The sequence below is a fragment of the Lampris incognitus genome, chromosome 6, assembly GCF_029633865.1.
Source record: "Lampris incognitus isolate fLamInc1 chromosome 6, fLamInc1.hap2, whole genome shotgun sequence".
Classification (NCBI taxonomy): domain Eukaryota; kingdom Metazoa; phylum Chordata; class Actinopteri; order Lampriformes; family Lampridae; genus Lampris; species Lampris incognitus.
Window position 1 is genome coordinate 14,429,922 of NC_079216.1, and position 14,349 is coordinate 14,444,270.

Below are 14,349 nucleotides of genomic sequence, written 5' to 3' on the forward strand. Positions count from 1 at the left end.
CTGTCTTATAATACGTCAGCTACTGTTTAGCGAGTTGCATTTGTGTTTTTTTAGTATGTGATGTGCATTATGTTTATTATTATTATTATTGTTGTTGTTGTTATTATTATTATTATTATTGTTATTATTATTATCCATTCATCCATCCATTATCCAAACCACTTATCCTGCTCTCAGGGTCGCGGGGATGCTGGAGCCTATCCAAGCAGTCATTGGGCAGCAGGCGGGGAGACACCCTGGACAGGCCGCCAGGCCAAAAATGATTATTTTTTCATTTATTTGGTTACACTTTATTTTAGGGGGTGGGAAATTATCTAGTAATTTCCTAGTAATAAGGTGGTAATTATCACGTAATTTCTTAGAAATAAGGTTGAAATTACCTTGTAATTTGGGTAAGGGTTAGCTGTAAAATTACCTATAAAAACTACCACTTTATTATTAGGTAATTACAAGATAATTGCAACCGTATTACTAGGAAATTACGTGACAATTACTACCTTATTACTAGGAAATTACTAGGTAATTTCCGACCCCCTAAAATAAAGCGTTACCTTCATTTTATTTTGTGAATTTTGTGGAATTAAAGCAATTCTGAATCTGATACCTGAAAAACACACACACACACACACAAAACATAAAGAAGGATAAATATCCCAGCCTGTTTCTGTCTTGGCCAGTTCATTGTCTGGCAATGCACCATCTTAGATTGCAGCATCACCACCCATCCATGGTGGCGAGGAGCACAGCTGGTTCTTTTTCATCTTTAGTCAGTTGGCTGGCACACAGACAAGAACTTAATGGTGTAATTTGGCTTCTAGCTGGATAATGAAAACACTGTCCCAAAGTTTGTAAATATCAACATGCTTGTTATACCAAGTTTAGTGATGCAGCTGTGCATACACAAGGGGCAAACAGAGACACAATATTGTGCATCCTGTCACATGCAGTATAAGGTGCGTTAAGCGACTGCTGTGGAAAATGAGGACCTCGTCTTTTGGTTCAGTCCAACACTGAGGCAGTCTAACACACAATCAGACAAGTGGCTCAGACAGAGTCACTCAGCGGCTGGTGGCTCGCAAACTGAAGACATGATACAACATGTCTATTAAGAGAAGCCAACATGGCAGAGCTCAGAGGAAACTCCCCATGTGCAACTCATTCCCCATCATCCTCTGATGGATCCACCCGCACATCTAACTAACTGTGACAACATGTGCTGGAGTGAAGTGTCAAATACACACACACACACACACACACACACACACACACACACACACACACACACACACACACACACACACACACAACAATACCCTTGGGAGAACCCTTGAAATCCATTTCAAAATAGGAAAACTAAGATATGCTGGATGAACATAAGTGGCCACAGAGTGAGGTAAAAAACCCACCCACACAGTATTGACTGATAACTGACTTAATAGTGATGAGAATATATATTTCAGATTCTGAGATTAAAGGAAAAATGCACGCAGTGGGTTCAGAACTGAGATGACTAACAGCGATCGATATCGCGACGGCTTCATCATCACATTTTATCCGCCGGTCTGCTTCTTTTAAACTGGAGATAGAGATTTGCGGACTCAGTGCTCTGACAGTGACAGATTAACCTCGTCATCTATGTGTGTACGTTCTGTAGGTGTGTGCAATGTGTGCGAGTCAAACGGCAACGCTGTCGTTTTGACGGCTTAGCAATAGTGTGCACATGTTTAGTGTGCATGTGGTGGGTGGGTGTTCCTGACTGCCTGCCTGCCTGTGTGTGTGTCTGTGTGTACCTTTCAACACATGCTGCCACATGTATATTGATGATGAATAGTATTAGAAGCGTAGATGGGCAGGTATATGGGGGGTTATATGGCTCGGTAGTAGCCTGGTTGGATGCGTTAGTGGCCCATATCGACCCAGAGGTGCTCCCAGCCCCGCAGGGCTGGACTCTAATATTTCACCACCATTTACTGCCATGACCCCATGACCCTTTCATCAAACCAGGAATGAGATTAGAACAGCTTTATTTAAGAGCTGGGGCGTAGAAGGGAATAAAGACTGGAGGTCACAGCCCTGAGTGCATGTATATGACTGTTTGTGAATGTTGCTTCACAGTCCTCTCTTTTTGTGGCAGAGTTGTCTCATGACAGATGAAAATTGTAGCTGTATAGGCGTCCGGGTGGCATGGCGGTCTATTCCGTTGTCTACCAACACAGGGATCGCCGGTTCAAATCCCAGTGTTACCTCCGGCCTGGTTGGGCATCCCTACAGACACAATTGGCCGTGTCTGTGGGTGGGAAGCCGGACGTGGGTATGTGTCCTGGTCGCTGCACTAGCGCCTCCTCTGGTTGGCCGGGGCACCTGTTCACGAGGGAGGGGGAACTGGGGGAATAGCGTGATTGTCCCACGTGCTACATCCCCTCTGGCAAAATTCCTCACTGTCAGGTGAAAAGAAGTTGCTGGCGACTCCACATATATCGGGGGAGGCATGTGGTGGTCTGCAGCTCGGAAGAGTGGGGTAATTGGCCAGATACAATTGGGGAGAAAAAGAGGGAAACCCCCCCCCCCTCAAGAAAAATTGTAGATGCGCTGCCACAATTTTTTTATATTTTACATACATGTGTGTGTATGTTCTTCAACGGTCTGGAGTTTTCCACAGCCTCCAGCAGTCATGATGGGTGACTGGTCATCTTGGGTATAAACCCTAGCCACCAGGACCAACCTGTCATGGCAAAGACAGTGCTATTGAAGACTGTGCACCCCCTGTGGCACTCTAAAAACCTCCTTGCGTAGGTCTCCACCTCTGACCATGGTGTGCAATATCTGGCGTTACATCTGGTTGAAGTCTGGTGGCACTGGGGTGTCTGGCAATGGGAGCAGGGTAGAATTGGCCTGGGAGCTCCTAGCCAGAGCCCTGCACATCAGTGGCACGGGGTATATGGTCTCTAGCAGCTGGGATTGACTGAGTGGTAGCTGCTTTTGGCAGACCCCCAATGTGACTGAGCAGCTCTACTGAGGGACCACACTGCTCACCTAATTGGGGAGGGGCCTACAAAAAGGGGACTAAAAATTGTCCACCCAACCAGCCACCCCCTGGGTAGGTTACCATGCCTATTGGGAATTCCATCCTGCAGTAAAAACAAGAAAATCATCCCATTCAAATTGGCTACATGGAATGTTAGGACTCTCCTTGATAATGATGGCAACAGACCACATTGAAGGACCACACTGATTACTGAGGAACTACGCTACAACATGGACATTGCCGCTCTCAGCGAAACCAGGCTCCTGGGTGAAGGCTTCCTCAGAGAGTAAGGAGGAGGGTACACTTTTTTCTGGAGGAGCTATCCCCCTGGCGGAAAACATCAGCATGGTGTTGGACTGGCAATCAAGAACAGCATTCTACCCAGCTTCACTGAAACACCCACTGGAATAAGTGAGAGGCTAATGACCCTCCATATCTTCCTAGCAAAGGCACACTATGCCACTGTTAAGTGCATATGCGCCAACACTACCATCTGACAGTGGTGTGAATGACTGCTTCTACCAGCAACTAGATGAGGCCCTTAATCATATCGCAAAAAATGACACGATCCTTCTTCTGGGAGACTTTAATGCTAGGGTAGGAAAGAACAACGGTATATGGAATGGAGTATTGGGTAGGCATGGGGTTGGTGAGGTTAATGCAAATGGTCTGAGGCTGCTAACACTGTGTAGAGCATGACCTCAACATTACGAACACACTGTTTCAGCAGAAGACCAAATACAGAACATCCTGGACGCACCCACGATCCAAACACTAACACCTGATCACTAACACACGATTGATTATATCATAACAAGACGTATTGACCCTAGTGATGTCTTGCTGAACCAGGCCGTGAGAGTTGCAGAATGCTGGACGGATCACTGCCTGATCATGACCAAACTCCACATCAAAGTGCGCCCCCAACAGCGTCTCAAGAAACCCATAAAAAAGCCATTGAGCTGTGCTAAACTGAAGTCAGCCCTAGCACGGAATGAGTTCTGTTGCTCTATAGGCATGATGGCACTAGAGTTTGAGGCCACTCTGAGTTCTGACAATTCCATGGATCAGAAATGGACTTTCCTAACCTCATTGCTACATCAAGCTGCAGTTGACTATAGGCTACAGAGCCAGAAAACATCAAGACTGGTTTAAACGAGAACTCTGACATCATCACATCCCTGCTGGAAACCATGCATACGGCACACAGGGCTACTCTCAACTGCCCTGCATCTGCCACCTTGCGGCAGCAGTGGCAAACAGCAAGTACAGGAGGTACAAACAACATTGCGCACTCTGCAAAAATATGGTGGATGAACAAAGCTCACGAGATTCCATCATATGCTGACAGAAATGATATGCACAACTTCTACAATGCTGTAAAGACTATATATGGCTCTAGGAACTGCTCTATCACACGCTTAAAATCAGCGAACAGACTGACAACCCTGAAAGACCAAAAGCAGATCCTGGCAAGGTGGGCTGAACATTTTGAAGCCCTACTTAACCAGCACTCACCAACTGACCGATCCATCCTGTAAGAGCTGCCAATTCATCTGCCCATCCCAGACCTATCTATCTATCTATCAGTACATCCTGCAGGTCTGGGACCAGGAGTGTCCCTCAACAATGGAGGGATGCTAAAATTGTCACCCTGTGCAAAAACAGGGGTGACAAGTACATCTGCAGTAACAGTCACAGCATATCCCTGCTAGCTGTTGCAGGCAAGGTCCTAGCAAAGGTCATGCTATGCAGGATGGTTAGGCACTTGACAGAACATCTGCTGCCAGAGTCACACTGTGGTTTCAGGAAGAACAGGAGTATTGCAGATATGAGTTTCACAGTAAGACAGCTACAAGAAAAGTGCTTTTGCCGACCTCTCCAAAGCTTTTGACACTGAATCGAGAGCTATTTTGGAAAATCCTGAGAAAGTTTGGGTGTCTGAGCAAATTTGTGAACATTTTGTCACAGTTCCATAATGGTATGGTGGCACAGGTGGCTGAGGAGGACAGGAATTGCCACCCTGTAACGTATGCACTAGAGTGAGGCAGGAGTGTGTGCTGGAACCGGTACTCTTCAACATTTTCTTCCTATGTGTCACACAGCTTTGTCATAAAGATATAGAAGGCAGTAGTGGGATCACAATAGACTTTAGGCTAGATGGAAACCTCTTCAACATTCGAAGGTTCCAGTCAACCACCAAGTTGTCAGCGGTGCAGGTCCATGCGCTCTTGTAGCTGACACACCAGAAGACCTGCAGACCATCCTTGCCGTGGTTGTGAATGCCGACAGCAGGCTGGGTCTATCAGTCAACACCACCAAGACTAAGGTGTTATGCCGATGGAGGTCCAGCCCCCCACCCACTATGCCTGTCTTCACTATAGAACACCAACCACTCAGTTGTTCCATCTTTCAAATACCTGGGCAGCATCCTTTCTGAGGGCTGCAACACTGAGCACAAAAATCCCAATAGAATCAAACAAGCCTCTGTAGCCTTCGGCAAACTCCAACGTAAGGTCTTCCAAAACAAACATCTCCATCTGCACACCAAAATTGCTATTTACAAAGCTGTCTGCATCACAGCGCTCCTACACAGCTGTGAAGCCTGGGTCACATACAGCCAAAGGTTGCTGGAGCGGTTCCACATAAGGGGTCCGCAGCGAATCATGGGGATCATGTGGCGTGACCGTGTTCACCATGCCGAGATTCTTGCTAGGACAAACTGCAAGAGCATAGAAGCCATGGTCACTGAACACCAACTGTGCTGGCATGGGCATGTCATCAGGATGCCTCAAGAATGCCTGCCACGTCAAGTTCTGTATGGACAGCTCCATCTGGGCCGCCGGTCCGCAGGTGGTCAGGAGAACTGACACAAAGAACAGCTAAAAACATCACTGAAGAAACGAGACTGGAGAAGAGAGAAATGAGACTGGAGCAAGCTGCCATTAACCGTTCCAATTGGCGGGAGATCTGCTAGAGAGGTATAGAACAGCTGGAAATGGATAGAAATGTGAAAAAACAACAGAAAAGACTATGGAGACACACAACCATGCCTGCCCACACAAACTGATTTTATATGCCCAGTGTGCAATATAACTTGTGGATCAAGAATTGGACTCTACGGTCATCAAAGAACACACCATTAATGAGAAGGGATGTCATCATCGGACTCGTGGGACTACCAACAAGCAAGCGTGTGTGTGTGTGTTTATGGGGAGATGTGGATGTGAATTAATGTGAGCGTTGATGAGTGTCAGGATGGGCGTTCCCAGTCGCTTGATGATGTCTGGAAGCTTCCCAGTGTGCTCTGGTTCTCATTATGTTGTACATTTGACTCTATCCACATTGTACATAGTAAATCAGACTCGCAAAAAAAAAAGAAAAGAAAAAAAGTTATGATTAAAACAAAACTTGAATGTGTGAATGTGTCCCTTACCATGTCTTCTGGGGTAAAGGCAGGGTGATGCGTCTCCAGTCTTTAAACTCGGATGGGTGATAGACGCTGGGGGCTGTGAATTCAGAGCAACTGGGCATACCGGGCAGGCAAGCCTGTGTCAAAGAAATGAAGGGTTTCATTCAAAACCACATGTTACACGTTTCCAGGGAAAGTCCCTTGTGTTCATTTGTCACTATTCATTATATATGTTAAATTACATTAACACATTCTCATTCAGCAGACCCTTTTTATTTTAAGTTATTTACAAATAATCAGCGATTAGTAGATAAATTCATGTGCCAACCTACAGACATCTTTGAACGCTAAACAGTAATCATATCGAAGCCAAGATATCAATTCATGTCAAGTGCAAATAGTGTAAGTATGCAACAGGTAGATCACTAGTAGTGATGTGAGTAATAGGGGATTCAAATACCAATTTACCTACAAATTGTCACAATTCAGTATGATAGTCATACTTAGAGACTATCTATGGGTTAAGGCAGGTCTGGACATGGAGTGATTTCAGCCCTTTGAATAGGTGAGTGAGTCTCTCTCATGTTCAGTCCACCATTTTAGGGCCATGGGTAAGAAAACTGCTGTTATTTTTTTATCTCACTTGCCTATTTAGACTGAGATAATCTACTTTAATGCCATCTCACATCTTATATGTTTAATATGAGCAGCTCACCAAAGTCGTAATTCTTGGTGTGTGAACACACAAGAGGAAAAACAAACATATTCTATCTGTAATTCTGTCAGCTAAGATGCTGCCGTTTAGAAATAGTGGATATTTCCATGTGGAAGGATCTGAGTACAGTATAACTCTATCAATAGATCTCATAGTATGATTCCACAAAGCTTATTGTTGCCTGATACAATATTAGGGGTACCTCTAATCTTTTACGTGAAAAACCACACACGTATTCATAGTACAGGATATTTACTGAGTAATACACTGCAGTGGAGAGACAGAAGTGTGTTTTCATGCACATGGAGGAATAAGAGAGAATGCCATGATGGAGGACTCATTATGCCCAATTCAGTTCCAAAGGCAATAAAAATCTTGGCGGACAATTTGGCACCTTATGAATATCCATGAGCCAATTGTCATCACAGAAAATCGTTGTTGAATCATGGGGAGATAATCTGCTTGCTGATTCAAGTATTACCGTGTATTTGCTAACACTTGGATGATAGAATAGTAATTGGGATAATTCCTCTTCTGAAACAAAGGGGCACATTTGAAGACTCTCATTATTTACACATTATTACCGAGGCTGTAATGGCTGAATCAATATTCATGATCATGAATAAATGATACAATTCCCAGCCTTTCTCTCCAGGGTGAGTTCCTCCACGTCACAAACAACGATGCAAGGTGGGTCATGAAAACAGAAACAATTGTGGAGTTGTGATTGCTGGGAAGAACCAGCTGAAAGTGTTGTGCGATCCACACCTCTTTCACTAGGTGCCAGGTGAGGCCGTGATTGGTGGAGAACTCCAGGCGGACCTGCGTGTCAATGTGGGGGGAGGGCTCTCGGCCGCAGCCCATGACCAATGAGAACTGCAGGCTGTAGGAGGCTCCAATCTGCATGGACTGGGTCTCCACATAGCGGATACTGGAGCCGGGGCTGGGCTCACCAGAGAAACTGTAAAATGACATGGAGCCAGAGACCATGTGCCAATCAGGAATCAGGGACATTTATTTGTCATTTCACTCCATGCACCTGTGCACATGAAATGAAACGAAATATCATTTCCCCCACCCCGCAGCAGTGGAACACAAAGACAAAAACACATATCCAAACTACAAAAACAAACTACAAAAACGCATATATCCAATATATCTTAAAATAAATAAATAAATAAATTCACTGCCCATGACAGCGAATGCCAGGATGACTGTTTGAACTGCTGGTCTGCATGGGCTAGCAGTTAGCTTAGCCTGCCCCGCTTCCGTCTCCTGTCAGACCGCCCTCGGTGCCTCCTCCGAGGGCACAGCTCCAGGCAGGGCCGTGGTCCCTGGGCCCACGGGACGCAGCAGACCAGGCTCCCCGAGCCGAGCCAACGCCACAACAACGGCTGTGCAGCAACTTAAATTTGAGAAACGGTGCTATAGCTTAAATATCAAATTTACTTAAGGAACTCATATGTTTTGTAACCTCTCATTTCAAAGTCAGCAAACATCAACACTTTAGTGCTTTGCATATTTGTGGGTCTACCTGAGGGTCCAGTCATGCTGGCAGTAGGGCTGGACGTGTCCAAGGTAAAAGCCCAGGCTCTGGGTGACGTCCAGCACATTGCTGAAGTCCAGACTAATGGTGTTGAATAGTACAGAGGTCATGCTGATTTCATCCAAGGCCCACACATCCTGACTGCGACCCGAGTGATACGGCTGCCACCAGCGGAACTGCACCCCAAATTTACGGGCCCCGGGGGGCAGCTCCACCGACACAATCCTGTTAACGAAAAACAAACACAAAACAAAAAGACAAGCGAATCGCACACATGGGAAGATTCAACATGACTTATCCCCGACAGAAAGCTTGGATTATATCAGTCACACTTGCACTGTGATCGCAATCAAAAAAAAAAATCTGTAATGCCAACCAGTCCAGCTGGACTTGCGTAGTCACAGATGTAACCGGGACTGTGACTCAGGCTCAGACTTAGCCCAAAGCCCACATAATCATGGTCTGCTGTCTGGGTATAACGCTTCCCCATTGTTGCACAGCTTTTGAGATGACGCAGATGGGCAGTTCTATCACCAGTCATGATAAAAACACTATTTATTATGAAGCTTATGATTCTAAACCCCTTTATGTAACGTTAGAAAAAAAAATCTTTCCTCATTTTTCAGATTGCACTTATGCTGAAGGCAATATTACCTCCTCGCATTGCTTCAAAATAAACTTCCTGTGCATCCTAATGTCTCAACCACTTAAACCTGCACTATGTTGGTTCAGATATAAAGCACATCATTGCTGGTTTGCTGAATTGTATTCCTCTAACTCTTTTACCCCATCCTTCCAGTCCCCCATCCTTTCAGTCGTTTTCAACTGTAATATCTTTATAAAGGCAACGTTATTTAAAGGTAAAATAATAATTTTAAAATAAACAAGCTAAAAAAAGGATAGTGCCAGGAAAAGCTTGCAACCCCCCCCCCCACACACACACACACACACACACACTTCAGAGTGATCTGTAGACCTTGGCACAGAAACGTTGCCTCCCTGGAGAGGACCTATTCAGTATGAGTCCAGGCCCTTTTGTCTTCATCAGCCACAGAGACGACACTAACTGACTTGATAGCTCCCTGCGTGTTAGGCCTCCAGCGTGCCATTAGCAGAGCAAATGCTTTTGTTAATGGAGTTAGGGCGCCTTCATGGAATTACGGAGCTCTAAACATGTAAGTGCAGATGGATGCATGCACACACACACATGCCCGCACACACATACACACACACACACATGCACGCGCACACACACACACGGTACCTGGGTTCATGGAAACCCTGGTAAGCGTAGTGCTGCAGCAAAGTCCAAGTGATGCCGTTGTCTGAGGAGTAGTGCAACAGGACGCCCTCTCCTGGCTGGTCTGGGGCAGGACAAGAGCTCAGGGTGCTCCGACTGCCCAGCCGGAGGGTAAACTGTAAGTACCTGTAGAGAAAGGGACAAAAAAAAAGAATAACAGAAGGTGTGAGAAAACAACAGCAAGAGCGAGAGAGAGAGAGAGAGAGAGAGAGAGAGAGAGAGAGAGAGAGAGAGAGCAGTGGTGGAGGAAGACAGAGCGAGAGAAATATGAAAGGACAGGGATAAGGGCAGGTTGAAAAATGAGATGGAGACCAAGTAAGGTGAGGCAGAGAAGGTTCAGGGTGGCGAGGTGAGGTTAGCAGAGGGGGGGGGGTAGATACACAGATTGTCAGGCAGAGGGGATGGTGGTGGGGGGTGTCAGGATGATAGATGAGATGATTAAATGAATGAGGACAAAAATTAGATGAAGGAAGGAGGAGAGAGAGAAAGACATAACGGGAGAATAGAGAGTGAAATGAGAGTCAGTCATGCTAATGCAGTGCCCATATATCCATGTTTACACAGTCCCCTTATACTGTGGCATTTGTGTGCTCCCACGTGACCACCTATGATTCAGGTGACACACAGAGTAATCTGTAGTAATGTAATATTCATAATAGTTTCCATTCTCTGTCTCTGTCCTCCAGCCAGCCCCCAGCTCTCTCTGTCCTTGGCTCTGCTCTGCTTTCATTAGCGGTGCGATTTCCTCTCCTAGGCAGCTGTTTGCTCAATCAGCCAGGACACTGGCATTAAATATGGCCGTCAGGTGGCACAGAGAGCCGCAACAGGCATAATCAATCTAACACAGATGCCATATCTAACTTAATCTCTCTCTCTCTCCCTCTCTCTCTCAGTTTATCTCTTTTCTCATCTGCAGTCCACCCTGCAATCACAATCCATCTCTGGGCACTGGAGTGGAAAGAATGAGGGGAAAGAGGGAGCTATTGACAAAGGAGACGAGAGAGCTGACTGGCTGGAACAGTGACGGTATCAATCAGAAGGAAGGACACCCGCTGAAGAGGTGCCACACCTTTACAGAGTATGCTACCAATCATAAAGACAGCAGAAACTGCTTAAAAAAGTCAGCACGTGCATGTGCGCAAAGGTCTTGTGCCAAAGTTGCACCAGACGCAACTCGCTAGTTTGAAAGTGGGGTTCAGCAATCCCGCACGGAAGTTAGCAAGAGCTAACCATATTTTGAAAACACCTAGAAAAATAATTCACCCGTCACCTGTCTTAGAGCCTTGTGAACATGCAAACTGATTGAGAGTAAGTAAAGACCAATGGAGCAATGGCGACGCCGGCTTGCAAAGAACTCTCCTGACTGGCTGATAAGGAATGGGTACAGAGAAAATGTTCATGTTTACGGTGCCTAAAGCGGCAACAGAATCCAGGATTTTTTTCTCAGTGCATCTACTTGATAGGTGTCAGGATGTAGAAAGACATTGACTAAATATTATAAAAAGTGTTTTAAATTCAAATCACTGATAGCCACTTAAAGTAATCTGAGTGTCAGCATTTCACTCCTCCCCTTATGTACATGAATGCTCCCATGTTCCCATCTGCTGCGTGTGTCAAGCAGTTCCGGCTCGAGTTTGGGAAGTGATCTTTTTTGTTATACATCTGTAGATGTAAAATCCCCCAGCCACTGGGGATACACAAGCCAGTGCATTCTTAGTGCCGGTCCTAAGCCTGGATAAATGGGGAGGGTTGCGTCAGGAAGGGCATCCGGCGTAAAACCTTTGTCAAATAAAATATGTGGATCATAAATCAGATTTCCATACTGGATTGGTTGAGGCCCAGGTTACCAACGACTGCCACCAGTACTGTTGGCCAGCAGGGTGCCGGTGGAAACTATGCTACTGTTGGGTGAAGGAGAAGGAGAGGGGGAAGGCATGTCCAGAGGCAGCAGGAGAGGAGGAAGGGTAGGAGTGTGGAGGTGAGAGTCAGAACTTTGAATGTCGACACTATGACTGGTAAAGGGAGAGAGCTGGCTGATATGATGGAGAGAAGGAAGGTAGATGTAATCAATATCTCTCTCTCTCTCTCTCTCTCTCTCTCTCTCTCTCTCTCTCTCTCTCTCTCTCTCTCTCTCTCTCTATGTGTGTGTGTGTGTGTGTGTGCGTGTGCGCGCAACAGACAAGGTGGAAGGGGAGTAAGGCCAGGAGGGGGAGTAAGGCCAGGAGGATCGGTAGTGGGTTCAAACTCTTCTATCATGGTGCGGATGGAAGGAGAAATGGGGTAGGGCTAATCTTGAAGGAAGAGTATGTCAAGAGTGTGTTGGAGGTGAAGAGAGTGTCAGATAGAGTGATGAGTATGAAGCTGGAAATGGTGTGATGATGAATGTTGTCAGGGCATACGCCCCGCAACGTTGGGTGTGAGATTGAAGAGAAAGAATAATTCTGGAGTGAGTTGGATGAAGTGGTGGAGAGTGTAACCAAGGAGGAGAGAGTGGTCATTGGAGCAGACTTCAGTGGGCATTTTGGTGAAGGGAACGGAGGTGATGAGGAGATGACGGGGAGGGATGATGTCAAGGAGAGTAATGTGGAAGGACAGATGGTGGTGGATTTTGCGAAAAGGATGGAAATGGCTATGGTGAATAAGTATTTCAAGGAGAGGGAGGAACACAGCTTGACATATAAGAGTGGAGGAAGGTGTACATAGGTGGACTATATCTTGTGCAGGAGGTGCAATCTGAAAGAGATTAGAGACTCCAAGGTGGTGACAGGGGAGAACGTAGCTAGGCAGCATCAGATGGTGGTCTGTAGGATGACTTTTGAGATCAACAAGAAGAAGAGAATGATGGCAGAGCCAAGGATCAAATGGTGGAATTGAAGAAGGAAAACTGTTGTGTGGAGTTCAGGGAGGAATTAAGACAGGCACTGAGTGGTAGTGAAGAGTTGCCAGATGGTTGGGCAAGCACTGCAGAAATAGTGAGGGAGATGGCTAGGAAGGTACTTGGTGTGTCATCTAGACAGAAGAAGGAATACAAAGAGACTTGGTGGTAGAATGAAGAGTGCAGGAAAGTATACGGAGGAAAGAGGTTGGCAAAGAAGAAGTGGGATAGTCAGAGAGATGAAGAAAGACAAGGAAATGCGGTGTTAGGCAAAGAGAGAGGTGATGAAGGCGAAGGAAAGGGCGTATGGTGAGTTGTATGAGAGGTTAGACACTAAGGAAGGAGTAAAGGACTTGTACCAATTGGCTAGACAGAGGGACTGAGCTAGGAAGGATGTGCAGCAGGTTAGGGTGATGAAGGATAGAGATGGAAATGTACTGACAAGCGGGGAGAGTGTGTTGAGAAGGTGGAAGGAGTACTTTGAGGGGCTGATGAACGAAGAAAATGAGAGAGAGAGAGAGCGAGAGAGAGAGAGAGAGAGCGAGAGAGAGAGAGAAGGTTGGATGACGTGTGGATAGTGAATCACTAAAAGCAGTGGATTAACAAGGATGAAGTGAAGGCAGCTATGAAGAGGATTAACAGTGGAAAGGCAGTTGGTCCTGATGACATACATGTGGAGGCATGGAGATGTTTAGGAGAGATGGCAGTGGAGTTTATAACTAGATTGTTTAAAACGCTCTTGGAAAGTGAAAGGATGCCTGAGGAGTGGAGAAGCATACTGGTACCGATTTTCAAGAATAAGGGTGATGATGTGCAGAACTGTAGCAACTACAGAGGTATAAAGTTGATCAGCCACAGCATGAAGATATGGGAAAGAGTAATAGAAGCTACGTTAAGAGGAGAGGTGATTACTGGTGAGCAGCAGTATGGATTCATACCACAAAAGAGCACTACAGATGAGATGTTTGCTTTGAGAATGTTAATTGAGAAGTATAGAGAAGGCCAGAAGGAGTTATATTGTGTCTTTGTGGCTTTAGAGGAAGCACGTGACAGGGTGCCAAGAGAGGAGGTGTGGTATTGTATAAGGAAGTCGGGAGTTGCAGAGAAGTATATAGGAGTGGATTAGGATATGTATGAGGGCAGTGTGACATTGGTGAGGTGTGCGGTAGGAATGACGGACGGGTTCAAGTTGGAGGTGGGACTACATCAAGGATTGGCGAAGGATCAGATTGGGAGAAGGATGCTGAAGATTGAGCTTCCAGGCAAGAGGAAAAGAGGAAGGCCAAAGAGGAGGTTTATGGATGATGTGGTGATGGAGGACATGTAGGTGAATGGCATGCCAGAGGAAAATGCAGAGGACGGGAAGAGATGGAAACGAATGATCCGTTGTGGCAACCCCTAACGGCAGCAGCCAAAAGAAGAGGAAGAAGATGTAAAAATATCACTATTTAAGATCAATATCTGCATCAGCACACA

At 45.9% G+C, this 14,349-nt stretch overlaps 1 protein-coding gene across 1 annotated transcript in view; it reads right to left on the reverse strand.

Moving 5' to 3' along the window:
• The window catches only part of reln (reelin), a 194,731-nt gene that overhangs the window by 41,673 nt on the left and 138,709 nt on the right, over positions 1 to 14,349 (reverse strand). Inside the window, exons 19-22 of the mRNA XM_056281407.1 lie at positions 9,963 to 10,124; positions 8,687 to 8,923; positions 7,921 to 8,113; positions 6,462 to 6,574 (exon numbers count right to left, since the gene is read on the reverse strand). Of these exons, the coding sequence (XP_056137382.1) occupies positions 6,462 to 6,574; positions 7,921 to 8,113; positions 8,687 to 8,923; positions 9,963 to 10,124 (705 nt within the window). The remainder of the gene's footprint in view (positions 1 to 6,461; positions 6,575 to 7,920; positions 8,114 to 8,686; positions 8,924 to 9,962; positions 10,125 to 14,349) is intronic.